Source organism: Hypomesus nipponensis, chromosome 7 (genome assembly GCF_054491055.1).
Source record: "Hypomesus nipponensis isolate SF chromosome 7, ASM5449105v1, whole genome shotgun sequence".
Lineage (NCBI taxonomy): Eukaryota > Metazoa > Chordata > Actinopteri > Osmeriformes > Osmeridae > Hypomesus > Hypomesus nipponensis.
In genome coordinates, this window is record NC_140367.1 from 3917501 (window position 1) to 3935082 (window position 17582).

Here is a 17582-nt window from a genome sequence, read left to right on the forward strand (position 1 = left end):
CTTCCTCCTTTCCTGTCTGTGCTCAGTAAATGGGGCCTTTTCTACATTCCTCCAGCGACACCAAAGGTTGGCATCGCAATGCATTGTGGGATGACGCTTTGTTGCTGTTCCTTTCTGGGTGTTCCTTCAGTTGATTCACTGCTCAAAACATTTCTATTTCTTTCTTCTGTATTCAAAACCCTCTTTTAGTTATTTTTTTACGAAACCATGACCTATTAATTACACAGTGAGAGAGGTTTTCATGTTTGTGGTGTGTGTTCCGTGGGGTGACGCAGACAGACACACTCTGCCGCTGCTAAATAAGTATAAGACTTCCTCCCTCATCTCTGAGCGTCACGCAGTGTGCAAAAGCCTTTGCAACTGATTCTCTCTCAGCTGAACTCTCTCCAGGGTGTCGGTGATACAGGAGCCAGTGTCAGGCAGGGCTCCTGGTGTTGCGCACAGACTCATCTAGTGCTGACACACCACAGGTTCAGTCACCCCCCCCCCCCCCCCCATCATCACCCCCCCCCCCCCCCTCCCCCCCCCTCCCCCACCCCGGTGTCAGTTCCACTTCCTTCCCTCGAGGACGCTGACAGGAAACACCAGTGAGGAGACTGACAGGCGTCGGAGTGGGGGACCGGGGTAGGTTGCCTGTGAAGTGCACTGGTTCGGCTTGAACCCCCCCAGGCTCCACCTGCTGCCTCTATCAGCCCCCATACCCCCGGGAGGGCCGGATAGCCGCGCTAAGCGGAGTGCAGTTCCAGCTAAGTGTGTCTGAAATTGATCTCTTTTGTGTGGGCGAGAGGCTGGGGGAGGCTTCAGTGAGGCCTGCGGGGAGGGTCTTTGTGAGGGGAGCCCAGGCAGTGTGTCCCAGTGATGACAGATGGAGGCCTCAGGCCAAGGAGTCAATGTAGCGGAGGAGACTCTTTCACTAGCAGCCTATCACTATCTCTATAGCCTAGCGTGTGGAGCTGGAAGACTACACACAGGGCCATTGAGAGAAGGGAACTTGGATGAGCCTTTGAAGCGAGGCTGGAGTCAGATTCCTCCAAGGCTGTATCCAGCAACTATGAATGCATACCCTCTGGAAGAATTCCGGAGAGTTCTGTAGATTTCAGTTGACCGCCACTTGCCATTTGCCACCTTTGCCAAGCTGATACGCGTTCTCTAGGTCTTCCTCACTGTAAGAATAGTTGTTTTCGCGACTCGGCAGAAACTGGAGGTGGTGACATCATCTTGTGTGAATGATGAATCAATACTGAATATCCTCTAAAGCATTGAATATCCTATGGTCTGATGACCTTAGTCAGCTGTTATTCTGACCATTGATTCTACCGGAAAACCATAGAAACCCAGAGTCATTTGAACTGGACTCATATTCATCTGTCTTTGAAAGGACACTCTCATTTCATGATTGTCAGCCGCCTTCAGATCAAGGACCTGGTTTCTGTTTGTGCTTTAGTAATTAGCTGTGTAAACCCCCCCCCCCCCCCCTCCCCCAACCACACACACATAGAGCAGATTTGTCCTGTAGAACAATTGAAAAGAGTTGCGGTCGAGTTGGTCTTCTGTCAAAGCTGTGTCATCGACAAACCCCCCAAGAGGAAGTGAAACCTCGGCCATCTCTCCCCTCTCCTTCCTGCCTCTGCTCTCAGACGCTCTGCAGCCCCGGAGCTGCCAGTGTGGAAGCTAAAAATACAGACTTTCCAAACCAAGCATGGTGTCCTGGCGTGCCTCATGCTCCTTGTGACTAATGTGCTGCTGCTGTCCTGGCGTCAGCGCCTGAACAGGAGGAGGGAGACGGGAGAGATGCTAAGTAGAGGCTTGTTGTCCCCACGCTGACAGACAGCTCTCAGGATGGAAGGATAGGCATTCCATTGTCGTGGCTTCTCAATCTTGGGGGTTTGGTTAATTCCCGCTTTGCCATTTGAAGTGCAGGTAACCAGTTGGTGGTTGGTCATTTCTGTGATGTAAGATCAGGGTGAGGGATCTCTCCAAGAGAGTGGAGATGGATCCGGCCCTCTGATGAGACCGTTGGGGTCCGGGATATGGGTGCACAGTGGACGGCTTCCAGGGGCCGTCAAACTTAACTAAGCTCTCCTGGATCTCATCTGGACACATGCCATAATCCTCTTTGCACATGCTGGCTTAATGCAGCGTTGCTGTCCCGAGCCCCGACCGCCCCAGCATCCACCCAGGGATAGACCCTCTCCAGCAGAGGATTCCCCTAGGATAGCTCTGCTCCTGGACACTCAGCAAGACACAGATATAGAACTATAGCGAGAGAGAGAGAGAGAGACGAAGGGAAAGACAGCGAGAACAGGAGGGAAAGAAGAAGAAAAAAAAAACTGAGGGAGAAACCGAGAGAGGGGAAGTGGAAGAAAGAGAGAGCCGTAGAGAGGAAGATATATGAAGGTACACTGAAAGGTACATAGATGTCTTCCAAGATGAGGAAGGATGCATGAATGGATCCCTCTCTCTTTGTGGACTGGCTGACATGACTCCTATAAAAGTGTGCTAGTTATTCTGCCAGGCTATGCCAGTCCTGCCATGGTGCTGGCACTGAGCGGGATTTCAAGGAATCTCTCTATCTCCCCCCCAGCTCATTAAATCTACTACTCCCATTGGCTCCTGGGAACTGGAACAATGGTGCCTACAGCTGAGAGCTGGAGGGTTCTAGTTGCTTCTTCTGTCTGTGCTAGCTCTCCCTCCACCGAGGGAGGGGAAAACAAAGATGTGATTAATCACTTCCACCATCTCCACCCCTCCCTGCCCACCACCCCTCCCTCCATCCCTCCCTCACACCTTCATGTTCTCAGTCTCAACAAAGCTTTTAACTCGTTTAATTACAGACATTTTTTGAGGGTGCAAACTTGCTGTTGACCCAGTTTGAGGGGAAACTGGGGCGGAGCGGGTTTTTTCTCTCCACTCGATTGATTTTCCCCTGCCTGGACCCTGGCATGAATACATTATCCCAGCCCCCCTGTTCAGCGGGGCTGGTAGCTGTGTCTAAAGCAGCCCTGCCACGCCACTGTCTAGCCAGCCGTGACAGCTTCTCCTCCCTGTCTAATCAAGGGAAAGAGGGCCCAAAGTGACAATCTCATTCATTCCCCGGCGTCAGGACGAGCCCTACACTCCAGAGTCATTACGGAGCAAATGGAAGAGGTGCCACTTGGTGAGCAGAGTCATACGGGTCAGGTCATTGACAAGATGGAGGTAATGGCCATCGGTGGTATGGAGAGGGACCTGTGGAACTGGGCTGAGGGCTGCGAGGTGCGGCTCTCTGACGACAGCTCAGAAGGACTTGATTGTTTCTGTGGTGAGAGAGAGAGGCCTGGGGAGGTTTCTCTCCCATTAGCTGGCTGTGTTTCTCTCCTTGTGGCTGCTGGCTCTGATCTCTCTCTCTCTCTCTCGCTCTTTTTGCGGTCGGCTTTGACAAACAACCCGAACCCTTCAACTGTTCCAGTTCTGTGGATCCAAATTCCACGGCTCCATTCCTGGAGGAACACTGTCCAAGCTGCGGTCGTTCCCTGCTCCTCTCTCTCTCTCTCTCTCTCTCTCTCTCTCTCTCTCTCTCTCTCTCTCTCTCTCTCTCTCTCTCTCTCTCTCTCTCTCTCTCTCTCTCTCTCTCTCTCTCTCTCTCTCTCTCTCTCTCTCTCTCTCTCTCTCTCTCTCTCTCTCTCTCTCTCTCTCTCTCTCTCTCTCTCTCTCTCTCTCTCTCTCTCTCTCTCTCTCTCTCTCTCTCTCTCTCTCTCTCTCTCTCTCTCTCTCTCTCTCTCTCTCTCTTCCTCTCCCTCTCTCTCTCTCCCCCTCTGCTGCCTCAGCTCCTCGACCTCTGGAATAATCCCTGTGATCCACCAACGGCATGCAGCGCCCAGAAAAACAAGCCCGTGTGCGACAGCTGAACCCTTGAGCCTCCCAGGAATGCTCCACCACGTGTGTCTCCATAAAGCTCTGTACAGTACCATACAGTCCCACATAGCTTTCTACAGAGCCGTGCGGCCTCATCCAGCGCCGTCCAGCTCCACCAAGCTCCACACTGAACCTAGAGCCACTTAAACCCTGTCTCCCTCACTGTCGGTCCCTCTCACCACTCACATCCGGAACGCTCTGCTGTTTTCGTATCACAGCAGGAAGTGAACGTGATACTGAGGAGTGTGTTATGATTAGGATTGTGTGTTGATGGCTGAGATACAGGTCCCGGAGCTGAGGTGAACATGTCAAGAGCAGGAGGATATAACAGAGTCTGGTTTGACTTGATGTTGACCTGGTCAATGGTGTCCTTGGTGTCAACCGGTTGCCCTCTATTACCTCCAGTTATGTGTGTGAGTGTGTGTACTGTGTGTGTGTGTTTGAGTGTGTGTTGGAGTGTGCACAGTGATTTATCTTTGGCAGCCATATCCACACCTCACCCTGGGGTGTGATCAAGAATCACCGGCCTGTCAATGAGTGGTGGGGGTGTGTGTGTGTGTTTAGTGTATCGATCTCACAGAGCTAACAGTTGAACGTTTGCTGTTTTAGGCACCCATGGTTTTAGACACATGTATTAGTTAGACACTTCCTCCCCTCTCTCTCTCTCTCTCTCTCTCTCTCTCTCTCTCTCTCTCTCTCTCTCTCTCTCTCTCTCTCTCTCTCTCTCTCTCTCTCCATCCTTTTCTCCGTCAGGTTGACTGGCTAATGCCTAAACAAACAAACAGTTGTGATGTGTTCATGACCAGAGGTATCAGAGGATGATATGTGGGTGCTCTGGAGCGCAACTAATGATGTTCACACAAACACGCACTCTCCTCTCACTCACTCAATCACTCCCTCTCTCCCTCTCTCTCTCTCTCCAAAACACACACACACAGTTCACTTGGTGTCTCTATCCTCATCTGGTCTTTGTTGGGTGAACATCACTTTGACTTCCTTATGACTGAGCATCACAATGTGAGCAAATAAACAGGCACGTGCACACACACACACACACACACACTCCCGCTCCAGACCAGCCCTGGGTCACATGCCTAGGGTTGTGTATGTATGTAACAGTACATTCATCCTACCAAACATGGATGACCCCTGACCTCCGTGTTCATTGCTATTCTGAACATGCATCTGTAAACAAGGATCTAAGACTCAGGAGTATCGTGATTGGACGGATGGACACAGCTGCTGCACAGCCAACATTTCTGCTTAGTTACTAGATGATCTCCTGAAGAGGACAGACCCTGACCAGCCTTTGGGAGAGAGAGAGAGAGAGAGAGAGAGAGAGAGAGAGAGAGAGAGAGAGAGAGAGAGAGAGAGAGAGAGAGAGAGAGAGAGAGAGAGAGAGAGAGAGAGAGAGAGAGAGAGAGAGAGAGAGAGAGAGAGAGAGAGAGAGAGAGAGAGAGAGAGAGAGAGAGAGAGAGAGAGAGAGAGAGAGAGAGAGAGAGAGAGAGAGAGAGAGAGAGAGAGAGAGAGAGAGAGAGAGAGAGAGAGAGAGAGAGAGAGAGAGAGAGAGAGAGAGAGAGAGAGAGAGAGAGAGAGAGAGAGAGGGGGGGAAATGGAGAGGTGAAGGAAACGAGAGACTGAGCGACAGAGAAAGAGACAGAGATGGAGAGAACAGGACCGACAGAGAGAGTGAGAGATAGACTCAGTGATGGAAGCAGTAATGGTCAGTCAGTCGTTGGCCAGTTCTTCCAGATGACTGCTGGCTGTCCAATCTGTTGTCCGACACACGGATGACTGCACGGCACACACCACCAATGTGTTCACCTGCTCCTGCCGTCTCTCCACCTCACCCCTCTCTCTGGGACTCTTTCTTTCTCTTTTTCGTTCTTTCTCTCTCTGTATTCATTTTTCTCTCCCTGTCTCTCTCTCTCTCTCTCCCCTCTCTCTCTCTCTCTTTCTCTCTTGCTGATGAGTGTGTTGTATTGTATAGCTGATTGGTGTGATCAGTGTTGGGCTGTGGAGATGCTCCACTGGCTTCTGTTTGTGCACCACCTGCCATCTGGGTCCCCTTGAGTGCGCTTCTTGTGTTTGTTTTTGTGTGTATTTTTGTGTGTGTTTTTGTGCGTTCTTGTGTGCATGCTGGCTTCTACTTTCTTTCGTAACGACTTCCTGTGCCCTGGTGAGTGCCGTCTGTTTGTGTGTGTGTGTGTGTGTGTGTGTGTTTGAGTGTGCACGCTCTGTCAGAAATATTAATCTATCAAGCATTGCACAGTCAGTCGATGAACAAGTTTAAGAAAGTTTTATTGCTTGCGGCCGGCCCACAAGGAGACAAAAACATCACACGCCATTGTGCTACAAAGTTTGTCCGCTAGCATGTTGTGCTAGCTAGCTATTTAAGCAGAACCGCTCTTTACAGTCATTGGTTAAGACAAAGGCAAATGTTCCATTGCTCTTCTTCATTGGCTCCTTGCATAGACCTGGCGCAGGCGTGTGTGCGTGCGTGTTTGAGTGTGTGTGTCTTTTGACCCCTGTAAGCTTGACCACATGATTCACCCAACACAGATAAGGCAAGACATCTTTTATGGCCTCTCCAGTAAGAGAGAGTGGTCAGCCCAGGTCACCTCGTTTACATATGCCTTGTGTTCCCCAAAGTTCAGATTTGGGGGGTAGGCCTCTCTCTACACACAAGGAATGCTGAACACAGAATCATTCTTATACAGGATAAATGTGTTACATCTTCAATTTTCCCGACAGCTCTCGTATCAGTGTTTCCCTGAGCGGTGAACATGAACACACAGCTGAAGTGTGGGTCTCTGGTGGTCCTTCCCGCTGCAACACAGACCAGAGACTCTGCACCCTCCTCCCCTCCCTGCTGGCCCGGCCCACCCACCACACACACACACACACTCCAAGAGCACTCTCCTCCGACCCCCCCCCCCCCCCAGGGCCCCTCCGGTGTGTGAGAGCTCCTTGTGTCCTCTCCTCTGTAGACTGGCTGCTCTGTAGTGAGCTCTGATAGGTCCATTCAGCCAATCACTGCTATCGTCTCTCTTTCAACCCCTCCCTCCATTCCTCTTGCCCTCTATCTCTTTTGTCTGTGGTGTGTATGTGTGTGTGTGTGTACATGGCCACAACTGATGGTGCTAATCAGATGAGGCAGTGATGCAGGTTAGCCTGTCCGGAGGGGACCAACTTAACATAGGCTTGTTTAGGCTCGCTGTGACAGACACATGCACACACACACACACACACTCACAACAAAATGCTTCCCAAGGCTACAATTATTGCTTATTTATTTACTACTTATTATTGGTGATGTGTATGTATGTAGGGATGTGTGTGTATGCAGTGATATGTGTGTGTGTGTGTGTGTGTGTGTGTGTGTAGTGATAGTGAGCAGAGTCATGCAACAATGCTGTTTCTCTCTGGGGACAGACATATGGTGCTCATGGCTGGATGCTAATTGGGAGATGTTCGGCAACCTCTCTTTATCAAATGTGTGTGTACGTGTGTTACTGTGTCTGCATGCACATGTCAGTTTATGTGCATGCTTGCAAAAATGTGAGTTTCCTCGGTGAAGGGGGACATTTTTTTTTTTTTTTTTTTTTTGTGGAAACATTATTTCCATCTTTTTAACAATAAATGCAGGCGACAATCACAATCACCAGCTGCCAGGACAATGTGCTCAAATCGGATAGTCAGAGCGCTAGAATCTGGCATCACAACCACCTCACAGACGGAGGCTGTTATGGAAGAGTTGGAACAACTCCCCCCTGCTGACAGTCACCTGACAGGCGTTATGTAGGACCCTGCTGGTGAAACCTTCCTACGTACACAAACACAGCAGAACGAGAGAGATGAACGTCCCCTCACTGAAAGTTAGGATCGGGCCAGAGCAGAAGAGAAGACACACACACACACACATAGCCCTCAGCTCTCATCTTTGCAGATGTGTGACCGTTGACATCAAGCTGTTCATCTTGGCTCTCTCATCCGACTGTGTGTTTTAGCCTCTGTCCTCTGGATCACCCCCAGGGCTGGGTGTCTGTGTGTGTACATGGGAGAACTGTCATTGTAGGAGACTGCCCGCAGCCAGCACACTGATCAGGGAAGTGTTACACGTGAGATCTGACAATTCCTTTTCTCATATCTGTTCCTTTCTCCCCTGCCTGTTCAGCTCCACTCTTATCCTCCAGTCCTTGTTCTCTCATCATTTCTCTCTGTGCCTGCTGGCCTCTCTCGTTCACCCCAACCCTCAGAGTCTGTAGCATATGTCGGATCGTGGAGCCTCTCCCTAGCTAAAATTGAACAGTAAGATTAAGACCCCCAAAATGCAATTAAAAAAACAATTCAAGCATCAAAAATTCAAAATAGAACAAAATACAGGCTGCCCAAATTTGAATGTTGAAATTCAGAACCCAAAAATTAGAACCCCCAAAAACATTCTAGCCAAACAAATCTGATTGCAATGTTGCCAGTTGAGGAGGTGCAGGTTTGTGGTTGCCGAAGAAAGGATCTAAGACGAGGGTGTTTTGCGGCAACGCTAAGCTACGCTAGGCTATAAGACAAGCTACATTGAGGAGCTATTTGCAGTGTAAAAAAAAAACAAGCGAGTTGATTTGTTGAGCCTGTTCAACGCAGTGGAAAACACCTCGTGATCATGCACGCTCCTGTGTGTGTGTGTGTGTGTGTGTGTGTGGGTACACGCGTGTGGAGATGTTTGTGTGGCTCCTGTTACATCTCCAAGACGTGTCTCCATGACGATGGTGTTGACACCTAGATGTGAAAGGTGACATCACTCAGACTGTCGTTCCCACCAGTGCAAGCCTGTCACTGTGCCTGTGCATGTGTTGTCTTGTTCCTGTGTCTTTGTTTGGTTGTTGTGGAGGGTACTTGTGAGCTAGGAGCAGGTGATGAATATATTTCCAGTCAGAGAGGGTTAAGGTCACTCTCCCTTCTCTCCCTCTCTGGAGAGAGAGGAGAGAGAGACATTCAAAAAGAGAGATGTGAAGTGAGTGGTACAAATGCAGGCCTCATTTCCACACCCACACCAAACCCCTATCTGAGTAATGACTCCATCCCTCTCCTTTTCATGTTGTCTATTGGTCTCTCTCACCTCTGTTTTCTCGTTCACCAAATCTCATCTGTCACGCCCACCTGTTTTGTCTCTGCTCCATCTGCTTCGACCTAACCCTGTTTCCAGTAGATCTCTCTTTCTCTCCTCCACCTCCTCCTCATCACACCCCCTCCACCTCCCTTCTCTCTCTCTGCTGGGACTCACTGGTGTCTGTCACGTGTTCCCTGTCATTGAGCAGTAACACTTCCTAACGAAACAGTCACTGTAGTTCTCATCAGCATCAGAAACGTGTGAGTGAGATAGGCAGAGAGAGAGAGATGTTTTGGGTTACGTCTGCTGAATAACAGTAAACTCCATCACCCCTGTCATTTCCCCTGTGGAAGCAGTGGATTAGGTTTTATTGTAGCCGTAACACAAACACACACACGCTCAGACACACACATAGCATTGTGACCCATATTCCTCTTTAATCTGATTCATGTGTGTTTTCCTCTGCTGACTATCACAATGATGACCCCCCACACACACACACACACACACACACACACACACTCTGATCTGGATGATGAAGATGATGTTGTGTGACAAAGATTACGAAGGATGCATGATTATACAAAAAGCTATAAAAAAAAACACAAACACGACACGTCAAAATTGTGAGAGTGCTATTATACGATCTGCCGCCAGAGGTGAAATTAAATCTGTTTTTCGTCTTTGATTCAGCCTACCCAGAATCTGTTGACTTGCTCTGTGTGCGTGGTTGGACGACTCAAAATGTGGTGTGGTGTGTGTGTGTGGGTGTGGGTGTGTGATGTGTGTGTGTGTGTGTGTGTATCCAGCAGATTGACAGTAACTGTGTAGACGCTGTCTTCCTCATTAAAATGCATGACACTGCTAGCCAGCCTCACCCTTGCCTCACCTCCTACCTCATCCTCAGCCCCTGCCTCCACTCCCTACCTCAACCCCAGCCCCTGCCTCACGTCCTAGCCTCAGGACTTCCCCTCTGTAAGAGGAGCAGTCAAGCACATCGCCGTCGTATTTACAATGGATCTTCCAACTGAAGGGGCTCTTGCCGTGCCCAGTGTTTGTGTCACGCATAGACACACACTTAAAAATCGACTTTATATTTATATCAGTAAATGCAGAGCGTGTTTGTACTGAGCCAGGGTATCTGAGTCACGGCCTTGCGTCAGGGCAGTGGAAACAACATGTTAGGGCTGATATTTAAAGAAGCATGCCTTCTCCCTCACATAGGAAACAATGTTTAATGCATCTCTGAACGAGGCCGTGGCAGGCCCTGACTGCAGCTAAAGAAACACGGAACAATCTCCTTTTCTTGTCTTTTCATTGGATTCACAAACGCAGGCACACACACACACACACACACACACACACGCACACAGCCACGCAACATAAAGACCCTTTTCTGGACAGGCTCAGCGGCTGTTCCCCCTGTGTTGTGGTGTCTCCAGTGTTCCAGTCACAGGGCTGGAGCACCCGGGTCCAGAGGTTAGAGTTTTGAGGCCGGGCCACAGCTCCACTGATGTGGATGTGGTCTGACGTGTGGTCTAACGTGTTGACTCTGCACTGGGACGCAACGAGGAGAGACATAAACCCTCCGCTCAGACAGCGGTGACGGGGGGAGAGGAGGAGGAGGTGGGGGAGGAGGGGGTATGAGGAGGAGGGGGTATGAGGAGGAGGAGGAGGAGGAGGGGGTATGAGGAGGAGGTGGGGGAGGAGGGGGTATGAGGAGGAGGGGGTATGAGGAGGAGGAGGAGGAGGAGGGGGTATGAGGAGGAGGTGGGGGAGGAGGGGGTATGAGGAGGAGGGGGTATGAGGAGGAGGAGGAGGTGGGGGGAGGAGGGGGTATGAGGAGGAGGTGGGGAAGGAGGGGGTATGAGGAGGAGGAGGGGGGGGAGGAGGACGAGGAGAGGGAAGAGGAGGTGGGGGAGGAGGGGGTATGAGGAGGAGGTGGGGGAGGAGGGGGTATGAGGAGGAGGTGGGGGAGGAGGGGGTATGAGGAGGAGGAGGGGGGGGAGGAGGACGAGGAGAGGGAAGAGGAGGTGGGGGAGGAGGGGGTATGAGGAGGAGGAGGGGGGAGGAGGGGGGTATGAGGAGAAGGGAGGGTATGAGGAGGAGGTGGGGGAGGAGGAGGAGGAGAGGGAAGAGGAGGAGGAGGGAGGAGAAGAGAGCAAGTGAGGACAGGGTGTCACACGAGGAGATGGGGGAAGAGGCGTTGTCAACCACCATTTTGAAGATCGCTTACAGCTCGTTAATTGTTTTGCTCCTCCCATTTCCCCACAGCCTCAGCCCTTGTCCCATTGGCTGTATTATTCATAAATAGGAATTCATTCCGGAATGCATGATGCGGGACTTCAAAACAGCTGTAAATAATTCAGCAGGCCTGTGGTTGGCAAGCAAGGCTGTTGGGCCACCCAACAACTAGGTTGAATTAGCATATTAATGATGTAGCTGTTGAATATTTAATGCTGGGGAGTGGATTACGCATGTGATTTGTTGTCAGAACACTAATCAGCAGAAGGGGGCGAGGCCGCATTCTTAACAAGGTTAAAAGCTCGTTTAGGCGCCTGTGGAACTCAATTAGCTTCTCGTTTCCACTGTTTTTGTGTTGTTCCTGACTGAGAACAGAGGGTGTTGTGGGATGGATGAGCTCCAGTTCTCACACTGGCATTGGCTCTCATTGGGATTGGGTCAGCATTACAGAGCAGTCTTTATTCATGACTAGTTCAAGCCATGCATTCCTGACTCGTGTTGGTATTAGGATGAACATGTAATTAGCTATTTTGCTTATGACTTCATAGCCCACTTAAACAAACACACTCTAACTTGTGTGTGGGTCTGGAGTCTGAAACTGGAGAGGGAGAGGGAGAGAGAGAGAGAGAGAGAGAGAGAGAGAGGGTGGCATCTTGGTACAGCCCTTGGTTCCAAGTGGCAGTGTAAAGCACATGTAAGCCTAATCCACTGCAGAAGACTTTTTAGGGATGTGCCTTGGACAAACACACACACACACACACACACACACACACACACACACACACACACACACACACACACACACACACACAGTGTCTCTGTGTTCAGGATGAGCCTTTCAGGATTATGTGTAGGTGACAGTCTCTGTGTGAGTTCAACAGAACTGCTAACAGACCAGCACACAGCAGCTCCCTAACCCCAGACAGGTTCTCCTGCCTCTCCTCCTGCCTCTCCCCCTGCCTCTCCCCCTGCCTCCCCTCCTGCCTCTCCTCCTGCCTCTCCCCCTGGAGGTCTGTAAGTTATCTCTAACCAGCGGATTTCCACCTCATGGCAAATCTTATCGGTCAGTGGGGTTCTGTCCTAAATCTTAGCTGGATCAGTTAAGAGTCACAGTTCATGACTTTTACTCCAGATACTCAATTCTGGTGTGTGTGTGTCATTTATTTCCCTTCTGCCACCTTAATGTAATGTCTAGGCTGGTTGAGGGAGGGAGGGAGGGAGGGAGGGCGGAGGGAGAGGGAGAGGGAGGGATCATGAGTATCTGCCTGGGCTGTGTGACCTAGCGGCAGGCTGCTGTAGACGTGTGTCAGATTGGATCAGACCCTACCCTGTGGTGGCTGCTCTCACACACTCACAGCAGGCCTGCAGAAACACTGCTCCTCTGTGTGTCAGCCTGGCACTGCACAGACTGGGGGGGGGGGGTCCTCTGTGTGTCAGCCTGGCACTGCACAGACTGGGGGGGGGGGGGGTCCTCTGTGTGTCAGTCTGGCACTGCACAGACTGGGGGGGGGGTCCTCTGTGTGTCAGTCTGGCACTGCACAGACTGGGGGGGGGGTCCTCTGTGTGTCAGTCTGGCACTGCACACACTGGGGGGGGGGGTCCTCTGTGTGTCAGTCTGGCACTGCACACACTGGGGGTGGGGGGGTCCTCTGTGTGTCAGTCTGGCACTGCACAGACTGGGGGGGGGGGGTCCTCTGTGTGTCAGTCTGGCACTGCACACACTGGGGGGTCCTCTGTGTGTCAGTCTGGCACTGCACACACTGGGGGGGGGGTCCTCTGTGTGTCAGCCTGGCACTGCACACACTGGGGGTGGGGGGGTCCTCTGTGTGTCAGCCTGGCACTGCACACACTGGGGGGGGGGGGGGCGGGAGGAGGATAGTCATGCATACTGTGTGTGTGTGTGTGTGTGGTTGTTCAGCATTTGAGCTCCCTTCTTTCTTCTTGCTTTTCTGCAGGCAGGCATACAGACAGGCAGACAGGCAGACAGGCAGACAGGCAGACAGGCAGACAGGCAGACAGGCAGACAGGCAGACAGGCAGACAGACAGGCAGACAGGCAGACAGGCAGACAGGCAGACAGGCAGGCAGACAGGCAGACAGGCAGACAGGCAGACATACAGGCATACAGGCATACAGGCAGACAGGCAGACAGGCAGACAGACAGACAGGCAGACAGACAGACAGGCAGACAGGCAGACAGGCAGGCAGGCAGGCAGGCAGGCAGGCAGACAGACAGACAGGCATACAGACAGGCAGACAGGCAGGCAGGCAGGCAGGCAGACAGGCAGGCAGGCAGGCAGGCAGGCAGGCAGGCAGGCAGACAGACAGACAGGCAGGCAGGCAGGCAGGCAGGCAGGCAGGCATACAGACAGGCAGACAGACAGGCAGGCAGGCAGGCAGGCAGGCAGGCAGGCAGGCAGGCAGGCAGACAGGCAGGCAGGCAGGCAGGCAGGCAGGCAGGCATACAGACAGGCAGACAGGCAGACAGACAGACAGACAGACAGACAGACAGACAGGCAGGCAGGCAGACAGACAGACAGGCAGACAGGCAGGCAGGCAGGCAGGCAGACAGACAGGCAGGCATCCCCCCATCCCTCCATCCCCTCACTCTCTCTGTTCAAGCCCCAGCTGAATAACTCAACACACAGCTGGATTTTTGTTTAATTCATGCATTCGACAAGCTTCCCATTTTTGGGGGTGTTTCAATTCTAAATCTACAGTGAATTTGTTGAGCATACAATCAAATGGTGGATAACATCGTTTCGCGTGCAACAGTGTAGATAACCTGGGTAAGAGTGTTGCACACGCAGCGCTCTGCTGATGTGCAGGAGGGTTGAGGAGGTAGTGCAGGTTCTGTTATTTTTATTGGTCAACCTGATATGGATCAGTTCCTGAGCGAGGGGGCAGATGGGTAATTGAGTTTGTTTCTCCCCGGGGTTCCACATCTGTGGGGGTGTAGGAAATGTTTGGTCAATTATAATGCTGCTATGCTGTGTAATCCATAGGGCCAGATGGCTCATGAGGGTTGCAACTTTATAACTTTGATGTATCAGAGTGTGTATGTATGTGTGTGTGTGTGTATGTATGTGGACAGATGAAGTTTTGGGCTTGTGTGTATCTCTCTAGTGGGTAGAGTTTGTTACATTTAATCCCCTTCCAGCAGAGGAACGTCCCAAAGCCATTTTAGCTTTCAGGTACAAAAAATTGGCCCTGTGCCCCATGAAATGAAACACTCCAGGAATACGTGGAGGAGAGGGGAGGAGGGCAGGGACGGGCGGGCGAGAGAAAGAAGGGGAGGGAAGGTGAGAGGAGAGAATAGAGGAGAGGGAGGATGGAGAGGAGAAAAGGAGAGGAAAGAGGAGAGAAAGGATATCTCCTTGTGGATCTCCCCTGTACGGTGTGTGTGTCCTCAGTGGTGCAGAAGGGCTAGAAGCTCCAGACTGAGCCCTCAGACCAGCATGCTGCTGCTGATCCTCCACACCAGCTCTAGTGACCCCTCATCCCCCCATCCCTCCATCCCCTCATCCCCTCATCCCCCCATCCCTCCATCCCCTCCATCCCCTCATCCCCTCATCCCCCCATCCCTCCATCCCCTCCATCCCCTCATCCCCTCATCCCTCCATCCCCTCCATCCCCTCATCCCCCCATCCCTCCATCCCCTCCATCCCCTCATCCCTCCATCCCCTCATCCCTCCATCCCCTCATCCCTCCATCCCCTCATCCCTCCATCCCCTCATCCCTCCATCCCCTCCATCCCCTCATCCCCCCATCCCTCCATCCCCTCCATCCCCTCATCCCCCCATCCCTCCATCCCCTCCATCCCCTCATCCCCCCATCCCTCCATCCCCTCCATCCCCTCATCCCTCCATCCCCTCATCCCTCCATCCCCTCATCCCTCCATCCCCTCATCCCTCCATCCCCTCATCCCTCCATCCCCTCATCCCTCCATCCCCTCCATCCCCTCATCCCTCCATCCCCTCATCCCTCCATCCCCTCCATCCCCTCATCCCCCCATCCCTCCATCCCCTCCATCCCCTCATCCCCCCATCCCTCCATCCCCTCCATCCCCTCATCCCTCCATCCTTCCATCCCTCCATCCCTCCATATCCCCCCATCCCTCCACTCTACACCTCTCATCATCTCTCTCTCTTTCTCTCTGGACCAGAGAACAACACAATGCAATTACTACCAGAGCTCAGCTGGGCTGGCGTGCAGTGATTTACGACCATGTGTTCTTGATAACCGTGGAGAGGTGAAGGGAGAGGTCTACGTGGGTGTGCCAGCTCCTGTTATGCAGCGTGCGTGTTAGCATGTGTGTTGATGTGTGCGTGTTTCCTCTGGTGTGTTGCAGTGCTGGTCAGCTTCCGGGGGACGGTCCAGCATGGCCTGCCGCTGGAGATAGGAGACACCGTGCAGATCCTGGAGAAATGTGAAGGTGAGGCTCTCACACACACACACACACACATTTGAAACATCCGAGAATCCTCTCATTTCACACCCACACACTCCTGCGCCCTCGACAGCTAGCTAGCGGCACCCGGTGTATAACATGTCAAGCTCTTCCTGATATGGACACTATTTCCCTCTGGACGTCCCCTGGGGCTCCACAACCGGCCACTGTGATAAATCTGTCCATTAGCCTGCTAGCCGGCAAACCAGCCTGCCAGGCAGCCAGCCAGCCTTCCAGCATGTCAGCCAGCCAGCCAGCCAGCCAGTCAGTCAGTACTCATTCAGTCAACCCGCTAACCAGACAACCATCTAGTCAGCTTGCCGACAAGCCAGCCAGCCAGTCAGTCAGTCAGTTTGCCACGCATCCAGCCAGTTAGTCAGTCAGTCAGATACTAATTCAGCCAGCCAAATGGGCTCCTCATGTTCTTCCCAATCGCCTCCAGGGAGATTGTGCAGCACATGAAATGTTAATCGCTCTTTCCGATTATATGTGCTGTGTGATATGTGTTTGTGTATGATGTGATAAGCATTTTTGCTGGTTTCTGTTTTCTGTGCCGCCAAAATAATGTCTTTAGTTGACCACCCACACACAGCACAGTGTGTGTGTGTGTGTGTGTCTGTGTGTAAACGCGTGGGTTTGTGTTTATATTGTCAGTATCCGTACCTCAAAGACACAGTTTACCATTGAAATGCAGGCGTCTTTCTCACTTCCTGTCCCCGCCTCTCCACAGTGCCACCTTTCCTCCCGCCCAACTCTGGGGCCGTGGCCACATCCTGTGTTCATCACATACATGATAGACAGACTTACAGACACAGACAGGCAGACAGACAGACAAATAGAAGAGCAAAGAGATTAGTAGAGAGGGGAGAGGAGCAGAGAGAGGAGCAGGGAGGTGAGAGGAGGGGAGAGGGGAGCAGGGAGGTGAGAGGAGCAGAGAGGGGAGCAGGGAGGTGAGAGGAGGGGAGAGGGGAGCAGGGAGGTGAGAGGAGGGGAGCAGGGAGGTGAGAAGAGGGGAGAGGAGGGGAGAGGGGAGCAGGGAGGTGAGAGGAGGGGAGAGGGGAGAGGAGCAGAGAGAGGAGCAGGGAAGTGAGAGGAGGGGAGCAGGGAGGTGAGAGGAGGGGAGAGGAGGGGAGAGGAGGGGAGAGGAGGGGAGGGGAGAGGAGGGGAGAGGAGGGGAGAGGAGGGGAGAGGGGGAGCAGGGAGGTGAGAGGAGGGGAGAGGGGAGAGGAGCAGAGAGAGGAGCAGGGAAGTGAGAGGAGGGGAGAGGAGAGAGGAGTCGGGAGGGGAGCAGGCAGCAAGGGGAGCATAGAGAGGTACTGACAGCTATGCTTTTCCTCTGAAGGGGCAGGTTGCTAATAGAGCCTGTCTGTGTGGCAATAACACTCACATAAAATGCTTTTGGCAGCAAATAACCCCCCCCCCCCCCCCCCACACACACACACATCCGGCCACATACACACATAGAAACACACACACACACAGTTGCACCATTCTCACCTTGTCTTCTTGTCTCACAGTCTTTTAGCAGCTTCCAGACAGGTGCTATGGTCCCTGTAGTGAGTCAGGCCACAGGTGACTCCCCCCATCAGCCAGTGCTGCCACCAACAATACTGGACTCCTCCTATGTCACACTGTGGCTGGCTGGCTGGCTGGCTGGGGAGAGGGGGGGGTGCTGGCTCAGACCTAGCTGCCTCTGATCAGGCAGGCCAGCTGGCTGTTAGAAGGGTGTGTTTACTGTTCTGCTGGGGGGGTCTGGAGGGCTGGACTCACCAGAGGCAGACTGAGTCTGCACCCCTTCCCTCCACTGACACTTTATCAGATCTTCCATGTCTCTCTCTCTCTCTTTCTCTCTCTTTTCTCTCCCTCTCTCTGTTCAGTTATGTTTTGT

General features: G+C 52.4%; 1 protein-coding gene across 1 annotated transcript in view; it reads left to right on the forward strand.

Moving 5' to 3' along the window:
* The window catches only part of dock4b (dedicator of cytokinesis 4b), a 75132-nt gene that overhangs the window by 8441 nt on the left and 49109 nt on the right, over positions 1–17582 (forward strand). Inside the window, exon 2 of the mRNA XM_084701617.1 lies at positions 15596–15679. Coding sequence (XP_084557743.1) covers positions 15596–15679 — 84 coding nt within the window. The remainder of the gene's footprint in view (positions 1–15595; positions 15680–17582) is intronic.